Source organism: Lipotes vexillifer, unplaced genomic scaffold (genome assembly GCF_000442215.2).
Source record: "Lipotes vexillifer unplaced genomic scaffold, Lipotes_vexillifer_v1.1 scaffold104, whole genome shotgun sequence".
Classification (NCBI taxonomy): domain Eukaryota; kingdom Metazoa; phylum Chordata; class Mammalia; order Artiodactyla; family Lipotidae; genus Lipotes; species Lipotes vexillifer.
In genome coordinates, this window is record NW_006789458.1 from 1,184,076 (window position 1) to 1,207,405 (window position 23,330).

A 23,330-nucleotide genomic window follows, 5' to 3' on the forward strand; every position below is an offset into this window, starting at 1 on the left:
CAAAGGTCACATGGTTAGGACTGGTGCCATGGGAGCCAAGAGAATTTGGAGGCCCGGACAAAGAAGTACATGATGGATACTTGCTGATTAGGCAGAAAATAAAAGCCGTGGGCATGTCCTTAACTGATTTTTTTGTGTGTGTGTATGTGTATCTCTATATGCAGATGGAAAAAAATGAGCTCGATGTCTTTGCTCTTCAAACGTACACCTCCTAAGGCCTTTGAAGTGGAACATGATTTTAAGTTTTTCAAGTCTCTTTCTTCTCCCAAGGTAACCTTAAAAAACAAACAAACAAACAAAAACTTTTGCTTTTGTTTTTTTGAAGTTAGATATGCCCGGTGTATTAGTTTTCTATCGCTGCTGTTACATATCCCTGCAAACTTGGTGGCTTAAACAATACAAATTAGTTATTTCACAGTTCCGTAGGTCAAGTCTGACTTGGGTTTCACTGGTGTTGCCAGAGCTGTGTTCCTTTCTGGAGGCTCTAGGGGAGAATCTCATACTCCTTAGTTTGTGGTCCCCTTCCTTCATCTTCAAAGCCAGAAATGTTGCAACTCTCTGCCCATTCTTCTGTGGTCACATGTCTCTCTGACCAGTGGGAAATGTTCTCTGCTTTTAAAAATTCCTGACTAGATTGGGCCCACCTGGATAATCCATCACAAGGTTCTTAACCTTAGCCATATCTGCAAAGTCTCTTTCACCAAGTGAGGCAATATATTCACAGATTCCAGGTGAGAGGAGTAAGGTGTGAATATCTTCGGTTGCCATTATTCTGCTTATCACAGATAGACACACTTTTCTTCAGTGCAGAAACAGGAGAGAAATGTACACTGTTATTTATTCTCTTTCAATTTCTAAAATTTCTAAAAAACGGATATAGCATGAGTCTTTAGGCTAAGGTCTGGCATTAATTAATTAAAATGGATTTCCTCAAGATTTTCAACAATACAAACCAAACTTATCTCCCATTTCTAACCTACAGTTGCCCAACCCTCTGTAAATCAGACTAATTGTTGTTTTCCTGAACATTTCTCTCAGTATCCTGTCCCTATAGTCCACCTGGTCGACACTTGCCATATCCATGATCTCTCTCTGCCAAAGTCCATCCTACTTTGTAATTGACAATGTATTAGTATCCAGAATAGGAAAAAATCAGTAGTAGAAAAGGTAGTCCAATTTAAAATATAGTCAAATACTTGAATAGATGCTTCACAAAAGGAAAAAAAATTACCAATAAATACATGAAAAGATGCTCAGCCTCATTAGTAATCATGGAAATGCACATCAATAATATTATAAGATAGCATTTTACAGCCACCAGCTTGACAAATATCAAAAAGTCTGACAATCGGTGTGCATTTAGAACAATCAGAACAATAATCTGCTACTGGAAATAGTGTAAACTGCTAGAATCACTTTGGAAAATTATGTGACAGACATTATCTAGTAAAGTTGAAAATAGTCATACTCTGCTGAGTAGAAATTCTTGAGCATGTGTTTGGGAGGCAGGAACAAGAGAGCTCAGAGCAGTATTGTTTGTAACAGCAAAACCTGAAAGCAGCCTAAATGCTCATCAACAGTATAACTGGTAACTAAATTATGGCATATTTATAAATTGAAATACTATGGCACAGTAAAACTAAATGAATAAATAAATAAATAAACTACACGAATGAGTGTTTGAGGCATACTATTGAATGAGAAATGTTTTGCATAAGAATATATACATAGCAATTTCATTTAGATGAAAATAGAGGAGAGGCAAAACTAAATAAAATATTTTTTTGGCAAAAAGCATAAAAGGTAAAATTGTATAAATAAAAGCAAGAGAATTAAGAATATAACATTCAGATTGTCATTATGTTTGAGAGCAGATGAAAAGGACTGGGAATGGCACACTGAAAACCTCAAAGTTGAGGGTATTGTTCCAATTTGTAAAACAGAGCAGTGTTCATTATGCCATTATTCTTTCACAGCATCAACTTCATGTTTAATAAATATTTAACACTCTCCAAATGAAACAATTTTTATAAACCCTAGCTTTCTGTCCAAACGGAACTCAGTTTCTCCCAGAGGACAGGGTGACAGGCAGGAAAGGGACTAGCTGTGGAATGTAACAGACTTACGTTGATTCTTAGATGTTATTTTCTCTAATAACTAATAATCTAATCCTTCAAAGAGTTCTTGTGAGGATTAAATGAGAAAATATATATGAGCTACATCATAGGTACTCAATAAATGTTAATTCCACTTTCCCCAAAGGCCCCAATCTCTTCTTGCTTTGTGTCTCATAACATGTTCACTTACCATGTTCTACACTGAACTAGAATTATTGGTATACATACTCTTGCTTCTCACCTCCACCAATAAATCATAAACTCTTTATGGGCAAAGAGACATGTATAGCATATAAAAATTCCTCAATTTTGTTGAATAGCACAACCTAAAAATAAAGATTGGTATTCACTTTTAATATTTTCTTCCAATTTGAAGAGATAAATTTTTAAGTAATTTAACTGAAATATTAAATAAATTTGGGGAAATCTTTAGAAATGTTTTAAAGCTCTTGAAACAACTGAATGCCCTCTTCTTACCACACCTTTATCTTCTCAGTTTGTTGGTAAAATAACAAAGGGTTAATGCTTGAGGTAAAATACCTTTTACTAAGGAATCTCTGATTTCTACTAGCAATTTTGTTTTGCTCATTCCCTTTCATTCTCAATTGTGTAATATTTATCAATTCACTTCTTTTCTGTTAATTTCTTTTTGACATATTGTTATTAGTAATAATAAAACAATAGCACTAACTCTCACATTTAAGTAGCACATCACTATGTGCATTTGATCCTCATAACTCATCAACAGGGAAACAATTTGCTTAAGATCATGCAGCTAGTAAGTGACAGTCAGAATCTAAATCCAGGAATTTTGCCACTGATGTAATGTGCCCTTTTCATTAAACATTCACTCCTCTGCTTTGCAGATTCGAAGACATGCCTTGGAAGGTTTCATGACTGAAAACAGAGAGGCAGGGATTGTTTTTGGTTCTCTGCCTATATATAGGGTGAGTTGGAGGTATCTAGGAGTAGAGTGGTTACAGAATAGGGAATCTGACATCTCATCCCTGACCCTGGGCTAAAAAGCAAGGTTGGAGAAAATCACACAACCAAACAGAATGGTGCTTCCATAAACATGTTGTGTCTGATCCCAGAGAAGTCTTCAGTTCTGTGTGTCAATGGCCTTGACCACTTGTCTCTGTCATTCCGCACTAAACAATACTACAGAAAACTATTTCAAACTTTACCTTGGCTCTTCATCACCTACAGGATAAAATCCAGATGCCTTTAGCCTGGCATACAAACCTCTCATGATCTGATCTCTGCCTGAACTGTATAACCCCACTTTCCACCACATTCTCCCATGTACCTTATACTCCAGCTATGCTAAATTACTTACCATTCCTTAAGCATCACTGTTCTTTCCTCTTCTGTGACTTTGCCTGTGCTGCCCCTCTGCCCATAACTCATCCACCACTTGTTTCCCTCCAAATCCCTATTCATCCTTCAAGTCTCCAACCCAGATAACCTGTTAAATTAAAGAATTAATTAACCAAGAATAATAAACCAAAGACAAAATATTACAACTTAATCTTAACCTATTGTTTCTTAAAATGTTACTTCTCTTTCCCAAGAACATGTTGATACCTATTACAGGTATCAAACACTTAAACTACAGATGATGCTAAGGGTAAAGTATCAGAATTAATAGTGGGCTCCTGGGAAGGTAGGCATATTTTAAAGCAGTTGGATCTTCTCACTCCCTATCCCCCACCCTTGAATTCACATTACAGAAGTTAGCACTTTAAGTATGTCTAACTCCTTGTTTATGGCTTCTAGGTACCAAGCCCCACTTGTCTAAGATTTCTTCCACTAATTGGTTCAGAGGCACAAAGGGACTCTTCAGATGGCATTCCAGGAAAGAAGAAGGGAAGCCATGTTCAACATGAAAGAGTGAGTTAGTACTTAGAATTCCATAGTGTATCCCATTTCTGTTTGGATTGTTTCTTATTTCTGGGTCTAAAATTGTCTCAGTTCCTACTTGGTTTACAAATATTCCAGGATGCATGTGTTTTATCTTAGTGAGATGGAAATCATGAATTTCCTGGATAGACAGAAAAATCAAACAAGACCTCTGAGCCTGAAAAAGTAAAACTTTCTGAGAGCTAATTTCAGACTTAGGTTCACTGACTAATTTTAAAAGCTAGGCTGTATGACATGACATATCTGAGGGCAGTGTAGCCATCCTTGCTTCCTAACATTATTGTACCTGCCTGATGGAGCCAAGACATCAATAATTTTCTGGCTTACCAGCCAAGTCAAGGAGGATGCTTTCCACATACTGGGTTGGCCAAAAAGTAAAAGTAAAGTCTTACAGAAAACCCCGAACAAACTTTTTGGCCACCCCAATATTAGTAGGAAAACTAACACAAAACTTTACAGTTTACATAGTATTTTTATAAATGATTCTTTTGATTTTCACAAAAATCACACAAAGTGTTATACCCATTGTAGAATTGGAAAAAAGTGGAGCCAAAAGGGAGGTTAAGTGACTTGCCAAGATCACATAAAATTAAGAGATAACCTGAGGTCAACATTTTACTCCAAATTTCATGCTCATTCTCTTAAACCAAACAGCCTAAAAAACTCAAACCCTAAAACTCTTCTACTGGTTCTAGGAAGTTTATATGAGCCTAACTTAAAATGTGGTCATTTATCTAGTTATTAAAATTGATCAAAAATTAAGAGGAAGATCTAACATATAGTAATTTTTATTATTTTTATTTTTATTTATTGGCCACACCACATGGCATGTGGGAACTTGGTTACCCAACCAGGGATCAAACCTGTGACCCATGCAGTGGAAGTGCAGAGACCTAACCACTGGTCCACCAGGGAATTCCCTTATTTTTATTTATTTATTTATTTAAATTTAACAAATTACTTTTCTAATTAAGTTGACATATTTTTTTAAATTAATTAATTAATTTATTTATTTTTGGCTGTGTTGAGTCTTTGTTTCTGTGCGAGGGCTTTCTCTAACTGCAGTGAGAGGGGGCCACTCTTCATCACGATGCGCAGGCCTCTCACTGTCACAGCCTCTCTTGTTGCGGAGCACAGGCTCCAGACGCTCAGGCTCAGTAGTTGTGGCTCACGGGCCTAGTTGCTCCGCGGCATGTGGGATCTTCCCAGACCAGGGCTCGAACCCGTGTCCCTTGCATTGGCAGGCAGATTCTCAACCACTGCACCACCAGGGAAGCCCTATTTTAATTTTTAATTTTTATTTTGTATTGCAGTATAGCTGATTTACATTGTTGTGTTAATTTCAGGTGTACAACAAAGTGATTAGCTTACACATATACATATATCTATTCTTTTTCAGATTCTTTTCCCATATAGGTTATTCCAGAGTATTGAGTAGATTTCCCTGTGCTATACAGTAGGTCCTGGTTGATTATCTGCAGATTCTCCCACTGCACCACCAGGGAAGCCCTATTTTAATTTTTAATTTTTATTTTGTATTGCAGTATAGCTGATTTACATTGTTGTGTTAATTTCAGGTGTACAACAAAGTGATTAGCTTACACATATACATATATCTATTCTTTTTCAGATTCTTTTCCCATATAGGTTATTCCAGAGTATTGAGTAGATTTCCCTGTGCTATACAGTAGGTCCTGGTTGATTATCTATTTTATATATAGTAGTGTGTATATGTTAATCCCAACCTCCTATTTTCTCTCTCCCCACAACCTTTCCCATTTGGTAACCATAAGTTTGTTTTCTAAGTATGTGAGTCTGTTTCTGTTTTGTAAATAAGTTCATTGGTATCTTTCTTTTTAAATTCTGCATATAAGTGACATCATATGATATTTCTCTTTCTCTGTCTGACTTACTTCACTTAGTATGATAATCTCCAGGTCCATCCATGTTGCTGCAAAAGGTATTATTTCTTCCTTTTTAATGGCTGAGTAATATTCCAGTGTATATATGTACCACGTCTTTATCCATTCATCTTTCAATGGATATTTAGGTTGCTTCCATGTCTTGGCTATTGTAAACAGCACCACAATGAACATTGGGGTGCATGTATCCTTTTGGACCATGTTTTTCTTGGGATATATGCCCAAGAGTGGGATTGCTGGGTCATATGGTAGCTCTATTTTTAGTTTCTTAAGGAACATTCAGACTGTTCTCCATAGTGGCTGTAACAAAGTTACATTCCCACCAACAGTGTAGGAGAGTTCCCTTTTCTCCACGCCCTCTCCAGCAGTTATTGTTTGTAGACTTTTTGATGATGTCCATTCTGACTGGTGTGAGGTGATATCTCACTGTAGTTTTGATTTGCATTTCTCTAATAATTAGTGATGTTGAGCATCTTTTCATGTGCCTCTTGGCCATCTTTATGTCTTCTGTGGAGAAATGTCTATTTAGGTCTTCTGCCCATTTTTTGATTGGTTTGTTTAATTTTTTGATATTGAGCCGCATGAGCTGTTTGTAAATTTTGGAGATTAATCCATTGTCAGTCACACTGTTTGCAAATATTTTTTCCCATTCTGTGGGTCATCTTATCATTTTATTTATGGTTTCATTTGGTGTGCAAAAGCACTTGAGTTTAATTGTCTCATTTGTTTAGTTTTTGGGTTTTTTTCCATTACTCTAGGAGGTGGATCAAAAAAGATACTGTGGTGATTTATGTCAAAGTTGGTTCTGCCTATATTTTCCTCTAACAGTTTTATAGTATACAACCTTACACTTAGGCCCTTAATCTGTTTTGAGTTTATTTTTAGCTAGGACTTCCAAAACTATGTTGAATAAAAGTAGAGAGAGTGGACATCCTTGTCTTGTTCCTGATCTTAGAGGAAATGATTTCAGCTTTTCATCTTTAGGCACGATGTTAGCTGTGGGTCTGTCATATATGGCCTTTATTATGTTGAGGTAGTTTCCCTCTATGCCTCTTTCTGGAGTTTTTATCATAAATGGGTGTTGAATTTTGTCAAAAGATTTTTCTGCATCTACTGAGATGATCATATGGATTTTATTCTTCATTTTGTTAATGTGGTGTATCACAATGTTCAATTTGCAGATATTGAAAAATCCTTGCATCCTTGGAATAAATCCCACTTGATATGGTGTATGATCCTTTTAATGTATTGTTGGATTCACTTTGCTAGTATTTTGTTGAGGATTTTTGCATGTATGTTCATCAGTGATATTGGCCTGTAATTTTCTTTTCTTGTGGTAACTTTGTCTGGTTTTGGTATCAGGGTGATGGTGGACTCATAGAATGAGTTTGGGAGTGTTCCTTCCTCTGAGATTTTTTGGAATAGTTTCAGAAGGATAGGTGTTAACTCTTCTCTAAATGTTTGATAGCATTCACCTCTGAAGCCATCATTCCTGGACTTTTGTTTGTTGGAAGTTTTTAAATCAGTTGCAATTTCAGTACCTGTGATTTGTCTGTTCATATTTCCTATTTCTTCCTGGTTCAGTCTTGGGAGATTTACCTTTCTAAGAATTTGTCCATTTCTCCTAGGTTGTCCATTTTATTAGCATATAGTTGCTGGTACTAGTCTCCTATGATCCTTTGTATTTCTGTGGTGTCCATTGTAACTTCTTCTTTTTCATTTCTAATTTTATTGATTTGAGCCCTCTCCCTCTTTTTCTTGATGGGTCTGGCTAAAGCTTTATCAATTTTGTTTATCTTTTTAAAGAACCAGCTTTTAGTTTCATTGATCTTTTCTATTCTTTTCTTCATTTCTATTTCATTTATTTCTGCTCTGGTCTTTATGATTTCTGTCCTTTTACTAACTTTTGGTTTTGTTTGTTTTTCTTTCTCCAGTTGCTTTACGTGTAAGGTTAGGTTATTTAAGATTTTTCTTGTTTTGTGAGGTACAATTTTATTGCTATAAACTTTCCTCTTAGAACTTCTTTTGCTGTGTCTCATAAGTTTTGGATCATCATGTTTTCATTTTCATTTGTCTCTGGGCATTTTTTAATTTCTTCTTTGATTTCTTCAGTGATCCATTGGTTGTTTGGTAGCATATTGTTTAGCTTCCACCTGTTTTATTATTTTTTTTGTACTTTTTTTCTTGTGGTTGATTTCTAGTCTCAAAGTGTTGTGGTTGGAAAAGATGCTCGATATTATTTCAATTTTCTTAAATCTATGAAGGCTTTTTTATGGCCCAGCATGTGATCTATCCAGGAGAATATTCCATATGCACTTGAAAAGAATGTGTATTCTGCTGCATTTGGATGGAATGCTCTATAAATATCAATTAAGTCTATCTGTTCTAATGTGTCATTTAAGGCCTGTGTTTCTTTATTGATTTTCTGTCTGGATGATCTGTTCACTGATGAAAGTGGGGTGTTAAAGTCCCCCACTATTGTTTATTTATTTATTCATTTATTTATATTTTGGCTGCATCAGGTCTTAGTTACAGCACATGGGATCTTCGCTGAGGCATGCAGGGTCTTTTGTTGCAGCGTGCAGGCTTCTCTCTAGTTGTGGCATGCGGGTTTTCTCTTCTCTATTTGTGGTGCACAGGCTCCAGAGCATGTGAGCTCTGTAGTTTGCAGCACACAGGCTCTCTAGTTAAGGCACACTACCTCAGTAGTTGTGGCGTGTGGGCTTAACTGCCCCGCAGCATGTGAGATCCTAGTTCCCCAACCAGGGCTTGAACCTCCGTCCCCTGGATTGGAAGGCATATTCTTTACTACTGAACCACCAGGGAAGTCCCCCAACCCACTATTATTTTGTTACTGTTGATTTCTCCTTTTATGGCTGTTAGCATTTGCCATATATATTGAGGTGTTCCTATGTTGGGTGCATCTATATTTACAATTGTTATGTCTTCTCTTGGACTGATCCCTTGATCATTATGTAGTGTCCTTCTTTGTCTCTTATAGCAGTCTCTATTTTAAAGTCTATTTTGTCTGATATGAGTATTGCTACTCTAGATTTCTTTTGATTTCCATTTGCATGGAATATCTCTTTCTATCCCCTCACTTTCAGTCTGTATGTGTCCCTAGATCTGAAGTGGGTCTCTTATAGAATGCATATTTTTGAGTCTTGTTTTCATATCCATTCAACCAGTCTAAGTTCTCTGGATGAAGCATTTAATCCATTTACGTTTAATGTAATTATCGAAATGTATGTTCCTGTTGCCATTTTGTTAATTGTTTTGGATTTACTTTTGTAGGTCTTTTTTCTTCCCTTCCTCTTTTGGTCTCTTCTCTGGTGATTTAAAGACTATCTTTAGTGTTGTGTTTGGATTCCTTTTTCTTTTTTGTTTGTATATCTATTGTAGATTTTTGGTTTGCAGTTATCATCAGGTTTTGATATAGCAGTCTCTACATAAACAAGATTTTTAAGTTACTGGTCTCTTAAATTTCAGATGCATTTCCAATATTCTGCACTTGTCCTCTCCTCTTATCATGATTGCTCATTTTGATATCATATTTGTGTGTGTTGATTTCCTACCTTTACTGTATGTTTGCCTTTACCGGTGAGCTTTTCCACTTGTAATTTTCTTGTTTCTAGTTGTGGCCTTTTCTTTTCTGCCTAGAGAAGTTCCTTTAGCACTGGTTGTAAAGCTGGTTTGGTGGTGCTGAATTCTCTTACCTTTTGCTTGTCTATAAAGCTTGATTTCTCCATCATATCTGAACAAGAGCCTTGCTGGGTAGAGTTTTCTTGGTTATAGTTTTTTCCCTTTTTCCCTTTAAACCTATATATAGGTTTAAATATATCATGCCACTCTCTTCTGGTCTACAGAGTTTCTGCTGTAGAAACTTATGGGGATCCCCTTGTATGTTATTTGTTGCTTTTTTCTTGTTTCTTTTAATATTTTCTATCTTTCTTTAATTTTTGTCAATTCCATTAATATGTGTCTCAGTGTGTTCCTCCTTGGGTTTATCCTGCCTGGGACTCTCTGCACTTCCTGGACTTGGCTGACTGTTTCACATATTAGGGATGTTTTCAGCTATTATCTCTTCAAATAGCTTTTCTGGCCCTTTCTTTCTCTTTTCTCCTTGTGGGACACCTATAATGTTAATGTCTGTGCATTTAATGTTCTCCTAGAGGTCTTAAACTGTCCTCATTTCTTTTCATTCTTTTTTTTATTATTATTATTCTGTTCTGTAACAGTGATTTCCACCAGTCTGCCTTGCAGCTCACTTATCCATTTTTTCTGCCTCATTTATTCTGCTATTGATTCCTTCTGGTGTATTTTTCATTGCAGTTATTGTATTGTTCAAATCTGTTTGTTTTTTCTTTATGTCTTCTAGCTCTTTGGTAAACATTTCTTGTATCTTTTTGGTCTACTCCTCCATTCTTTTTCGAGATCTGGCATGATCTTTACTATCATTACTCTGAATTGTTTTTTGGGTATATTGCCTATGTCCACTTCACTTAGTTGTTCTTCTGAGGTTTTATCTTGTTCTTTCATCTGGAACCTATTCCTCTGCCATCTCATTTTGTCTAGCTTTCAGTATGCAGTTTCCATTCCGTAGGCTGTAGGACTGTAGTTCCTCTTGCTTCTGATGTCTGCTCCCTGGTGACTGAGTCTGTTCTAAGAGGCTTGGGCAGGTTTCCTGGTGGGAGGGACCAGTGCCTATCATCTGGTCAATGGAGCTGGGTCTTGTCCCTCTGGTGGCCAGGGCTGTGTCAAGGGGTGTGTTTAGAGGGGGCTGTGGGCTCAGGAAGACTTTAGGCAGCCTGTGTGCTGATGGGTGGGGCTTTGTTCCTGCCCCATTGTTTGTTTGACCTGAGACTTCCCAGCACTGGAGCCTACGGGCTGTTGGGTGGTACCAGGACTTGGTGTCAAAATGGCAGCCTCCAAGAGAGTTCATGTCCATGAATATTTCCCAGTACCTCTGCCACCAGTGTCCTTGTCCCCACAGTGAGCCACAGCCTCCCCCACCTCCCCAGGAGACCCTCCAAGACCAGCTAGTAGGTCTGGCCCAGGTTCCTATGAAGTCATTGCTTTTTTCCCCTGGGGTCCTGGTGCACACAAGACCTTGTGTGTGCCCTCCAAGAGTTGAGTTTCTGTTTCCCCCAGTCCTGTGGAGTTGCTGTGATCAAATCCCATTTTCATTCAAAGCCAAATGCTCTTGGGGATCCTCCTCCTGATGCCAGGCCCCCAGGCTGGGGTGCCTGATGTGGGGCTCAGAACTCTCGCTCCTGTGGGAAAACCTCTGTGATTTAATTATTTTCCAGTTTGTGGAAAGTATGGTATTTGATTGTATCACAGATGCACCCCTCCTATTGTCTCATTGTGGCTTTTTTGTCTTTGAAGTGAAAGTAGAATATCTTTTTGGTAGATTCCAGGTTTTTTGTTGATGGTTTTTCAGCAGTTAGTTGTGATTTTGATGTTTTCATGAGAAGAGATGAGCTTAAGTACTTCTACTCCACCATCTTGCTTCCTCTCTGACAAATTTAGACACCTCTTGATCTAAATTTTGAAACCAAACGAGCTTAACTTTTTATATGCATGTTTTCTAAAAATATCTAATTCAAAACTAACTTTTTTTCTCATTTGTGGGATCATCACTTGATTTTATTTTTTTATAAGACAATGGACTCATGATATTAATATTACAACAACCTAACAGGCTTCTTTGTTTTCTTTTATTTTAACCAACCCCCAACACTTTGCAGATTAGACAGAGAATCGCAAGAATGGATAATTCCAGAGTTAAGTAGTTCTAAAGCCTTTGCTCTTCCACCATGAGCTGCTGGAGCCTCACCTCCTTTTTTTTTTTTTTAACACATTTTTACCCAGGAGGCATACAGGATAGCTAAGTAAATAACTAAACTTTCTTCCTTTAATCCTTTAGGAGGATTAAAATCTTCATAAAAATTAGTGGTACAGATTGACTCTAAAAAATTGTGTTTGTCATATAATGCAGTTACTAACTGACCTGTCCTTTATTTCACAGGTACAACGGAGGCGAAGTCTGAAAAGAAATTTGGTCCCACAGATAAACCTGACTTCTTCTTTCTTCCCAGCTATCCCCAAGTGAAGAGAGAAAAATCAGAAGTGGCTGCTGTTGCCTGAGCTGCACATCAAATGGCAAGGTCTCAGTGATACTCCAGTCTTTATTTCAGGATGAAAGTGAGGGTCTATCAGATATTGTCACCAACCTCTGTATCCTCAGGCCATCCTATTGGTGGAAAAGATTACTCAGGGTCTTCAGATGGCCTCATCTCTGAATACCATGCAAGCAGCAACATCCAGTTGGCCAGCTTCTTTCATACATGGAAATCCACTTACTGAATAAGGAATATTTCTTATTTAGTGTCAGAAAAATGACTCATAAAGAAACAAATAAAATCAATAGCATAAGTAGATCTAAAATAATATGGTTATCAATGACTTGTTTTCCACCTCCCCCCATTGTTCACCCTAATTTATAACCAGAATTATTATCAGAATGTACGCAGTAAGAGGAAAATTACTTATGTGTCACGCTATGTGCAGTATAAAGAGAATTATTTTTAAAAAGAAAAATGTGCCAGTCAAGCCTCTAGCTATTTGTCTTTTTCATTTAGAGAAATGTCATATGGAAGAAAATGCTCAGAGTTTCTTAGATAAAGTCAGAAGTTATTTGCATTTAGACTATAAATGACTCCAGATAATAGAACTTGAATGGTTATCTGCAGTTGCTGGGGTTCATCTTTTACTGATACCTTTATTAATTGGTTCTGATCAAATGATTAATTTCACCATTGAATACTCATGTAAAAAATGAAAGCATCTACATTTGATCAATAATAAATGAGATTTTAAATAAGCCAAAGACATGAGGAAGTATCAAGAATTGAAGCCTGAAGACTGGCTGACCCAAATCATTTTGGGAAAAATATTTGTGGTTCTAAGTAATAAAAGCATTCCTGTGTCAAGGGTTAGTCTACTTTCCCCAAAGCACAAGGCCACATGGGAAGAAAAAACTATGGTCCCTGAACATTTGATACTGCCTTTACATTCTAGGAAGTGTTCTATAATTCTTAAATCCCAACAACTTTGGGAAACTAAGCAAATTTTTTATTCATATGGATCTTATTCATATGAATAAAAAATTTCACTTTTTAATGTTTATTTATAGACATGTACTAATTTTTGTTGTTCATAGGAATCTAATCATTTTTCCTACTGATTTTTTTCTTTTAACTTTTTTCTTCACTTATTTTAATTTCATTCAAAACTAAAGTTCCAACAGAAAATATTGAACATTAAGGTTTTTTAATTTTTAAAAAATAATTTGTATCATTTACTCAAATGAAAGAAGAGACTCCTGCAAGAACAGAATATAGTTATGGGAAATTGGCCCTAAATACCTAAGAAAGCCAGGAGATTTTTTTCTTTAATTGAGGTATAATTGACATATAATATTATATTAGTTTCGGGTGTACAAGAAAATGATTCAACATTAGTATATTTTGTGAAGTGATCTCCAGATTAAGTCTAATTAACATCCACACCCATATTTAGTTACATTTATTTTTTTCTTGTGATGAGGACTTTTAAGATCTACTCTCTGGGGAGTACATGGGAGAGCAGCTGGAGTGCAGGCACCTGAGGGTTGCTGAGGAATAAAAAAAAAAAAACAAAAAGCAGAGATCTACTCTCAGCAACTTTCAAATATACAACACAGTATTATTAACTATAGTCACAGTGTTATACTTTACATCCCAATGACTTATTTCTTTTATAACTGGAAGTCTGAACCTTTTAACCTCCTTTATCCATTTTGCCCTAGAATACTCTTTATAAAAAAAAATTCTAAAAGTAACAAGAAAATTCAAAGGAGTTTATGAAAATGATCTCATTTCCTGCCTCTCAATCTCAGTTGTAAAAGAAGGCCATTTCATCCCTAGGCATAGATTTCCTAGAATGAGACAATATTGAATACCCTGCCATGCACTCAATTCCTTTAATGTGGCATTCAAGGCCCTAAATTAGCATCCCTCTCCTTTTTTGACTGAGGAATTCTCTCAAACCTCTTTTAACAGAAATATACAATTTCTTGACCCTCATAATTTAAAAAAATATTTTGGAATTTTTGCACATTATATAATAAATGATTGTATTTTAGTCAGTATAATGTTAAGAATAGCAGTATAACTAATTATGTGATTATAATAATTTTAAATGATACACAAAATATGTAGAAAAATTTTGTCTTTTCCCTCACTTATCAAATGAGAGGCCGAGTAAATTAACCATTTAAGAAAAGGCTTGACTTATTGACAAATAAATAATAATATTTTATTTTAGCGTGGAGTTGAAAGATTTACTTAAACATAAGGTAATGATTTCTGCTTCAGGTAATGGTAGACTACGTACTTTGGACCAATCACTCCCACTGAAGACAACTAAGAAACAAGGACAAAATAAAGAAAACATCTCTATGAAGGCATCTGATCACAAATAGGATGGTGAAGCATGAATGTACCAGATTCTAGGGGAGGACTGAGGCCCAAATTTTGAAGCTAATTTTCTCCTGTAAGCATGTGGTGATTCAAGAATGGAAGATTAAGTGGCTAAGGAGTTGAAGTGATAATTAGGGCTAAAGGGACAGGGCATGGAATCCAGACCCCATCAAGGTATAATCCTCTCTGGCTTTGGGTTAAGGTTCCAAAAACCTGCATATTAGAAATAAGAGTGACATAAAGCTAAACAGATCTTCACTGGGACTACAGTTCTGCCTCCAGATATTTTAATCCCTGAAATTGGACTAAGGTAATCCTAAATTGCTAGAGTACCCAGGAGCCTTCAGAAGCAGGAGTACATACTGTGGAGAAAGATGATGTCATCTTAGGCCTTAAATTACATCTTTACTATTCCAAATATATATCTATGACACTACAAAAAATGACTAGGTACATAAGGACAAAAGACAACAAGAATGACAACTGACAGAAAACAGCAGGTAATAGAAACAACACCTGGGAACTCCAGATATAGACTTTAAAATAACTGTGCTTATTATATTGGAGGAGATAAAACACAAGATTTAGGGTTTCCCTGGTGGCACACTGGTTGAGAGTCCACCTGCCGATGCAGGAGACATGGGTTCGTGCCCTGGTCCAGGAGGATCCCACATGCCGCGGAGTGGCTGGGCCCGTGAGCCATGGCCACTGAGCCTGCACGTCCAGAGCCTGTGCTCCACAACGGGAGAGGCCACAATGGTGAAAGGCCCGCGTATCACAAAAAAACAAAAAACAAAAAACAAAAACAAGATTTAGAATTTTAGCAGAGAAATAGAAATTGTTGATAAGAACAAAATGGAAATTCTAGAACCAAAAAACACAATGACAAAAATGAAAAACTCAGTCAAAGGATATAACAACAAACTAAGTCAACTAAATAGAAAATTAGTGAGCTGAAAAATATAGGTTACAAGGAATTATCCGTAATGAAGCACTGAGAGATGGAAAGATGAAAAACAGGAGAGGGTAAAAGCAGAATTGAGGTAATAGGAAGAATAACAGTAGTACCAGGAGAGAAAAGAATAGGTAGCAGCAATATTCAGTTAGTTTTCAAAACCTGATAAAGCCTCTAACCTACAGAATCAGGAAGAGCCATTGGCCTTAGGCAAAATAAACAATTATTAATTAAAAAATGCAAATCCACACATTTCATAGTAAAATTGCTGAAAATTGAACAAAGAACAAATTATGGAAGCAACAGAAGTAGAAAAAAGACAAAATATCTTCAAAGTAGCACAATTAAAATGACTTCTGCCAACTTCTCCACAGAAAAAAATGGTTGTGAAGCGCCAGAAAACATAGAATGGTATCCTCGAAGTTCTGAAATAAAATTAATGCTAGCTAAGCATTCTCAATCAAGGGGAAAATAGCTAAAAATCACATAGGATTCTGGGCAAAAAAATTGAGGAAATTAATCATAGTAGAAACACATTAAAGAAAGCACTAAAGGATATTATTTAAGAAGATGGAAAATGGATAGGAGTTCAGAGATGGAAAATCGTATACAAGTGGTTAACTTAAATGAACATTAACAGGATAAAGCAATAACAGTAATGTCATAGGGTTTTAAAATACAGATAATTTAAAAATAAACAGGGGTGTGACCAAGATTAGGCCAAGAGTAGGAAGATCATGAGCTCACCTACTCCCATGGGCAAACCAAAATTACAACTATTTACAGAGACCCTATTGGTGAGAATGATCTGAAGACTAACAAAAGATTTTCCATACCTAAAGATAAATATAAAGAAGGAACCATAACAAAATGGATAGGAAGCATGAAGATGCGGTATAGTCAAGACCCACATACCTGGGTAGACGACCCAAAATCAGAAGGATAATCTCAACTGCAGAGATTAGAGATTTGTTCCAAGGAGTGCGGGGCCTGACCCCAACATGGGACTGCCCAGACCAGGAGTACTGCAACAGAAGATGAGCCCCCCAGAATGTTAGCACTGAAGGCTAGCAGTATGCCTGTATAGGAGAGCCAGAGAGCTGTAAGAAACAGAGATTCTACTCTTAAAGGGCACATGCAAAAATCTCACAGGCTCCAAGTGCCAGGGCAGAGACAGTAATTTAAAAGACTCTTGTGTCGGACCCAATTGCTGATCTTGGAGAGACTCCAGGAGAGGTAAGAGGTTATTAGGACTCTCCCTGGGGACCTAGACACTGGTAGAAGTCATTTTGGGGGAACTCATTCTAACACAAGGACACTGGTGCTGGCAAGTGTCATTTTGGAATCCTCACTGTAGCCTGTAAGTGCTAGGGGCTAACTGAACAACCAGCTGATCAGCACCAGTCCCAGAACCTCCCAGACCAAGTAGCCAGCTGTGTGGGAACCCAACCTTGACCACCAATGGTCTAGCACAAGTTCTAGGAATGTCTGGGTCCCAAAAGCAGCAGCCCTGGGAAATGGCCCTGCCTACCAATGGGTCAGCATCAGCTCTGGAGTACTATAAGCCACAAAACCAGCCATACTGGGACCTGGTCTTAACCACCAGCAGGTGAGCATCGACCTCAGGATTCCTCGGGTCCCACAGCCACACTCTCCAAGAGCAGCTCCACCTACCAGGTAGACAGTACAAGCCCCAGGACTCCCTGGGACATGAAGCCAGTCGTGAAGACTGCCAGCCCACTGTGTGTGACCAACTGGGTGGGGGCAGCAGTAGTTGGCCCTGTCACTACAGAAGGACCCACTCAGTGCACATAGGGGGAACGCTTAGAACCTATAGCTCTGGTGATCAAAAGGGAGTGTGTTGCAGAGATCCATAGGATGTCTACTACATAAGGCCACTTCTCCAAGATCAGGAAATGTAAACAAACTACCTAATACATAGAAATAAAACCAGAGAATCACAAATGAGGCAACAGAAGAATATGGTCCAAATGAAGGAACAAGATAAACTCCAGAAGAGCTAAGAAAAGTAGAGATAAGCAATCTACCTAATAAAGAGTCCAGGTAATGATTATAAAGATATTTAGAGAGTTGGATCAAGATGGTGGAGTAAGAAGATGTGGAGCTCATGTCCCCCTGCAAACATATCAAAATACATCTACATGTAGAATAATTCTCATGGAAAACTAACTGGAAACTGGCAGAAGAATTCTTATACAACCATAGCTGCAAGAAAGATTTCCACATAACTGGATAGGATGGGAAAAAATGCATAACGTCAGGTCTTCTGAATCAAGGAGGAATCTAAAAGGAAGAAATGGTCCACACGGGTGGACCCTAACCCTAGGGAGCAAACAGATTGAGCCACAGACTGGGTATCCCAGTCCTGAGGTCCTACACAGAGGAGACAAGCCCACTTGGCTACTGAGAGAACTTCTGGGACAGATAGAAGGGCTGGAGAAGCCTAGACTCTACTTGCAAAGAGTGCATGCATGCTCGTTTGCCAACAGTCAGGGTAGAGAGAGTTCTGCATTGGTTGCTGTCATCTCATCATAGTCCCCCAAATCCAAATGGGGTGAACACCTGGCCCTTATTCCACACCACAGCCTGGTGCATGATCTGGTCTAGCTTAGCCCTGTGAAAAGACTTGGTCTAGCTACACAGAGACATCCCAGGGGGGCTGGAGTATGGTCCAGGTGGGGCTGCAGTGGCCTTTGTCAGTGTTTACTTGGGCAATACCTCAGGAACCTTCTTGAGCTGAGAGAGACCCTGGGCCTAACCCACACCATGCCACAGCTTAGCCCTAGATCTGGGGCATACAGGTCCTGGGAGAAGACTGCCACAGAGGCAGCCCAGATTTATGGTGGCAGTTCAGCCACCTTAATTTCTGCAGCCACAACACCCCAACCCCCAAACCCAGCCTATTAAACACTCCAGCCCCACCCATTCCATGCCAGAGCCTTGTATTAGATCTAGAATGAACACAAGAGAGGAAAGGAAACCGAACTTGGGCTGCATCTAAGCAGGACCATGGATGCCTACACAGGTGATGCATCAGTCCTTTGTGAGCACATGGGCTTCCTTTGCTTCAGAACTTTCCTCCTGGGGCAGGGCAAGCACTCAAGAGGAATGGAGTCTGATCAAGCCCAACTCTCAGGGCTTACACTCCAACAACATCTACTTCAACTCCCCACCCCTGACAGGGTAGTGACAGACAAAGAGCAGAGAGGAAGTCCCGCCTCACACCCTACACAGGCTTTAGATACTCCAACACCAACCACACCCCCTTGATGGGGGTGGGGCAGCATACCCTGAGGAAAGATGTAGCTGGTGTCCATATCAAAACTAGCTCTTTTACCAAAGACAATGGACAGGCAGTCTACAGATGAAAGCTCCCAGAAGAAAACCCCTTCAAAACCACAATAGATAACTGTTTTCCCTAAATTCATAGAGACAGAGAAAGTTAAGTAAAATGAAAAGGGTTCCAAACAAGATGAACTGACCCACAGACCCACACCACAACATATCATAATTAAAATGGCAAAAGTTAAAAGGTAGAGAGGATTCTGAAGGCAGCAAGAGAAAAATAAAGAGTTATTTACAAGGGAACCCCTATAAACCTACCAGCTGATTTCTCAGCAGAAACTTTGTAGGCCCGAAGGGAGTGGAATGGTGTATTCAAAGTCCTGATAGGGAAAAGCCTGCAACATAGGAGACTCCACCCAGTAAGATTATAATTTAGAATAGAAAGAGAGATAAAGAATTTCTCAGACAAGTAAACATGACAGGAATTCAGCAATACTAAACTTATCCTAAAAGAAATGTTGAAGGCTCTTCTCTAAATGGAAAAGAAGCAAGAATATTTAGGAAAGGGGAAATCCAAATAGGAAAGGCAAATATATAGTAAGGATTTCATATCACTTAAATAAGTCAGTACAGAGATTTAAAAAAATTAAATATTTAAAGCAATTATAACTACAATAAACAGTGAAAGGATAAACATGAAGATGTAAAATAGGACATAAAAATCAGAAAATGTGGGGGGAAGGGAGAGTTAAAAAATATAGATCCCTTAGAATGTGTTTGATGTTAAATAACTATCAGTTTAAAGCAAGTAAATATAGATATGTGTCAATATACATGAACCCCCATGGTAATCACAAATCAAAAACATACCCTAAGTTCACTAAAAAAAAATTAAAAACTCAAGGATACTACAAAATAAAATCATCAAACCACAAAAGGAAAAATGAAAAGAAGAAATGAACAAAGAAGACCTAGAAAAATAACTGGAAAACAAGGATTAAAATGGCAATAAGTATACACCTATCAACAATTACTTAAAATGTCAATGGACTAAATGTTTCAATCAAAAGACATAGAGTAGCTGATTGGAAAAAAAAAAAAAGAACCTGCAATATGCTGCCTACAGTAAAATCACTTTGGGGTGAAGAATGAACACAGACTGAAAGTGAAGGGATGGAAAAAGATATTTCATGCAAACAGAAACAATAAGAATGCAGGGGTAGCAGTACTCATATCAAACAAAATAGACTTTAAAACAAAGGCCATAAAGAAAGACAAAGAAGGACGTTATATAATGACAAGGGATGAGTAGAAGAAGAGGATATTAAACTTGCTAACATACAGGCACCCAACACAGGAGCACCGAAATACATAAAGCAAATACTAACAGACAGAAAGGGAGAAACTGACAATAATACAATAATAGTAGGAGACTTTAACACCTTACTGACATCAATGAACAAATCATTCAGACAGAAAAGCAATAAGGCAACAGTTGGACTTAGTTGATATCTACAGGACACTACATCCAAAAAAAGCAGAATACACATTCTTTTCAAGCATGCATGGAATGTTCTCTGGGATAGACCACATAGTAGGTCACAAAACAAGACTTGACAAATTTAAGAAGATAGAAATTATGTCAACCATCTTTTCTGACTGCAAGAGTATGAAACTAGAAATCAACTACAGAAAGAAAAATGGGAAAAGAACAAACATATGGAGATTAAACAACATGCTACTAAAATACCCAATGGGGTCAATGATAAAATCAAAGAAGAAATCAGAAAATACCTCAAGACAAACAAAAATGAAAAAAAACAACCATACAAAATGTATAGGGTGCAGCCAAAGCAGTTCTAAGCAGAAAATTCATAGTGATACTGGCCCTTCTCAAGAAAGAAGAAAAATCTCAAATAATCAACCTAACCTACCACCTAAAATAATTTAAAAAGAAAACAAACAAACAAACAAAAAGCCCCAAAAGGAAGAAAATAATAAAGATCAGAGAGGAAATAGAGATTTTTAAAAATAGAAAAGATCAATAAAACCAAGAGCTGTTTTTTTAAAGAGATAAACAAAATTAACAAAACACTAGCCAGGCTCACTGAGAAAAAGAGAGGACACAAATAAAAAAAATAGGAAATGAAAAGGGAAAAGTAACAACTGATACCACAGAAATACAAAAAAATAAGACAATACTATGAACAGTTATATGTCAAAAAATTGTACAACCTAGAAGAAACGGACAAATTCTAAAAATATACAGCCTGCCAACACTGAGTCAAGCAGAAAGAGACAATTTGACCAGACTGATCACTAGAAGTAAAATAGAACCTGTAATTTTAAAAAGTCCTCACAAACAATAATCCAAGACTGAACAGCTTCACTGGGGAATTCTACCAAACATATGAAAACTTATACCTATCCTTCTCAAACTATTCCATAAATTTGAGGAGGTGGGAATACTCCCAAATTCATGCTATGAGGTCACCACTACCCTGATACAAAAGCCAAACAAAGACACTACCAAAAAAATTACAGGCCAATATCTTTGATGAATATTAATGAAAAAATCCTCAACAAAATATTAGCAAACCAAATCTAACAGCACATAAAAAAGATCATACACCATGATCAAGGTGCATTCATTCCAAGGGTAACAGGGATGGTTCATCAGGCCAGAAGGGAGTGGTACAATATAGTTTGAGTGATGAAAGGGAAAAGCTACAACCAAGAATACTCTACCTGGTAAAGCTTTCACTCAGATTTGAAGGAGAGATTCAATGTTTTAAAGACAAGCAAAAGCTAAAAGAGTTCAGCACCACTAAACAAGCTTTACAAGAAATGTTAATGGGGCTTTACTAAGCAGAAAAAAATACAATTAGAAATATGAAAATTACAAAAAGAAAAATTTCATTGTTAAAGTTAAATATACAGTAATAATAGTAGATCAACCACTTCCAAATCTAGTAGGAAGTTTAAAAAACAAAAGTAGTAAAGTCATTTACCCACAATAAATAGTTAAGGGATACACAAAACAAACAGATGTAAAATATGATGTCAAAACATAAAATGGGGCTTCCCTGGTGGCGCAGTGGTTGAGAGTCTGCCTGCCAATGCAGCGGACACGGGTTCGAGCCCTGGTCCGGGAAGATCCCACATGCCATGCAGCAACTGGGCCCGTGAGCCACAACTACTGAGCCTGCGCGTCTGGAGCCTGTGCTCCGCAACAAGAGAGGCCGCAATAGTGAGAGGCCCGCGCACTGCGATGAAGAGTGGCCCCCGCTTGCCACAACTAGAGAAAGCCCTCACACAGAAACGAAGACCCAACACAGCCAAAAATAAATAAAGTAATTTTTTTTAAAAAAAAAAAAAAAAACATAAAATGGTGGGGGAGGAGAAAAAGTACAGGGTTGTTAGAATGGTTAAAACTTAAGAGATCATCAACTAAAATAGTCATATATATACTATGTATATTTATATATTAACATTTCTATTTAGTCATATATAAACCTCTTGATAACCACAAAACAGAAATGTATATAACAGACACACACACATAAACACACACACACACACACACACACACACACACACACACACACACACACAGGAATTCAAACATAACACAAAAGATAGTCATCAAATCACAAGGGAAGGGAGAAAAAGAAAAAGAAAGGAAAAATAAAGAACTGTAAAAACAACCAGAAAACAATTAACAAAACAGAGAAAGTTCAGATATATCAATAATTACATTAAGTGTAAATGGACTAAATGCTTCAATCAAAAGACATACAGTGGGAGCGCGCTGCCCACTGCCCAGTGCCCACCCGCTTCCTCATGCCCCTGCCTGCCGCGTGCTGCCCGCCATCCTGAAGGAGTGCCTGGCGGCCACCTGGCCCGAGCGCAGGCAGCACACCCCACCCTGGCACACTCCACTGGGATCGGGCAGAGGTAGCGTGCCGACTGTTCGGGCAGCCAAGGAGGACGCCGGGGCCGGAAGCCGAGGCACAGGTCAGCCCCGAGTGCACCCAGCTTCTGTGGATCAGCCATGTGGATGAAAGGCTCTTGGTGCTCCAGCCAGGAGTCAGGGCTCTGCCTCTGAGGTGGGAGAGCCAACTTCAGGACACTGGTCAACAAGAGACCTACCAGCTCCACATAATATCAAATGGCAAATATCTCCCAGAGGCCTCCATCTTAACACCAGCACCCAGCTTCACTCAACAACCAGCAAGCTACAGTGCTGGACAACCTATGCCAAACAACTAGCAAAACGGAACACAACCCCACCCATTAGCAGAGACGCTGCCTAAAATCATAATAAGTCCACAAACACCCCAAAACACACCACCAGACGTGGACCTGTCCACTAGGGAGAGAATATCCAGCCTCATCCACCACAACACAGGCACTAGTCCCCTCCACCAGGAAGCCTACACAACCCACTGAACCAACCTTAGCCACTGGAGACAGACATCAAAAACAACGGGAACTATGAACATGCAGTCTGAAAAAAGGAGACCCCAAACACAGTAAGATAAGCAAAATGAGAAGACAGAAAAAAACACAGCAGATGAAG

General features: G+C 38.0%; 1 protein-coding gene across 1 annotated transcript in view; it reads left to right on the plus strand.

The window, feature by feature from the left end:
- The window catches only part of WDR64 (WD repeat domain 64), a 155,248-nt gene extending 143,171 nt beyond the window's left edge, over positions 1-12,077 (plus strand). Inside the window, exons 24-27 of the mRNA XM_007462623.1 lie at positions 165-270; positions 2,984-3,064; positions 3,897-4,010; positions 11,994-12,077. Of these exons, the coding sequence (XP_007462685.1) occupies positions 165-270; positions 2,984-3,064; positions 3,897-4,010; positions 11,994-12,077 (385 nt within the window). The remainder of the gene's footprint in view (positions 1-164; positions 271-2,983; positions 3,065-3,896; positions 4,011-11,993) is intronic.
- The last annotated feature ends 11,253 nt before the right edge of the window (positions 12,078-23,330 follow it).